Source organism: Carlito syrichta, unplaced genomic scaffold (assembly GCF_000164805.1).
Source record: "Carlito syrichta isolate Samal-C Ts95f unplaced genomic scaffold, Tarsius_syrichta-2.0.1 Scaffold236456, whole genome shotgun sequence".
In the NCBI taxonomy this organism is placed as follows: domain Eukaryota; kingdom Metazoa; phylum Chordata; class Mammalia; order Primates; family Tarsiidae; genus Carlito; species Carlito syrichta.
The window spans coordinates 13,932-14,662 of NW_007180552.1; the positions used below are offsets into that span (position 1 = coordinate 13,932).

Genomic DNA, 731 nt, shown 5'->3' on the forward strand with positions numbered 1-731 from the left:
GTCAGACACACAACACACGGGCGCCGGGTCGGCTGGGGCCGGTGGGCTCGGGGCGCCGCCGCGCTGAGTTCAAGGGCGCTGGGGGCCCTCCTCGGTCCCCGAGCCGGAAGCGCTCCGGGGCTCGCCCCGCACCCCCGCCTCCTCCGGGGCAAGCCTCCCCCGCGAGGTTTCTGCGGGCTCGAGGCCACAACTTGGGGGCGCCCTGGTGGCGGGGCTTTCGGGCTGTATGTAGCCTCCATGCCTTCCCACCCAAGTTCTTAGGAGACGACTCACTCCGCCCCTCTCCTCTCCTCCCCAAGTTTAAGGCTCCGTTCTCCCCAAAGGTCCGAAAACTTGGGGCGCTTTAAGCCCTTGGCCCCCTTCCCTCCCTCGCCCTTCCCCCGAACGTCCCCGGGAACCGGCGCCCTCCCCCCCGTCCTGCGAGTAGGCGCCTCCCGGACGGGGACCGGCCTCGCGGGCTCTGGGAGCCCGGGCAGGGACAGACGCGTCTTCCCGGGAACCCCCTTCAGAAGGAGCCCGCGTCTCGCGCCTCTACCCTCCTTCCCGGGCGCGCGCCCGGCGAGGGTGCGGGGCTCCCCGAGAGCTCAGGGCGGGGGCCGCGGGGGGCGCAGACCTGCTTGCTCCGGTCCTCCGCCGCCTTCTTGTCGGCCTCCGCCTGCTCGGCTCGATCCAAGGCGTTCTCCTTGTCGAGCTTGAGCATCTGCATCTTCTTCTTGATGGCGTCCATGGCG

At 71.3% G+C, this 731-nt stretch overlaps 1 protein-coding gene across 1 annotated transcript in view; it reads right to left on the reverse strand.

The window, feature by feature from the left end:
• The window catches only part of LOC103253538 (tropomyosin alpha-1 chain), a 13,766-nt gene extending 13,039 nt beyond the window's left edge, over positions 1–727 (reverse strand). Inside the window, exon 1 of the mRNA XM_021709473.1 lies at positions 614–727. Within this exon, the coding sequence (XP_021565148.1) occupies positions 614–727 (114 nt within the window). The remainder of the gene's footprint in view (positions 1–613) is intronic.
• Between the last annotated feature and the right edge of the window lie 4 nt (positions 728–731).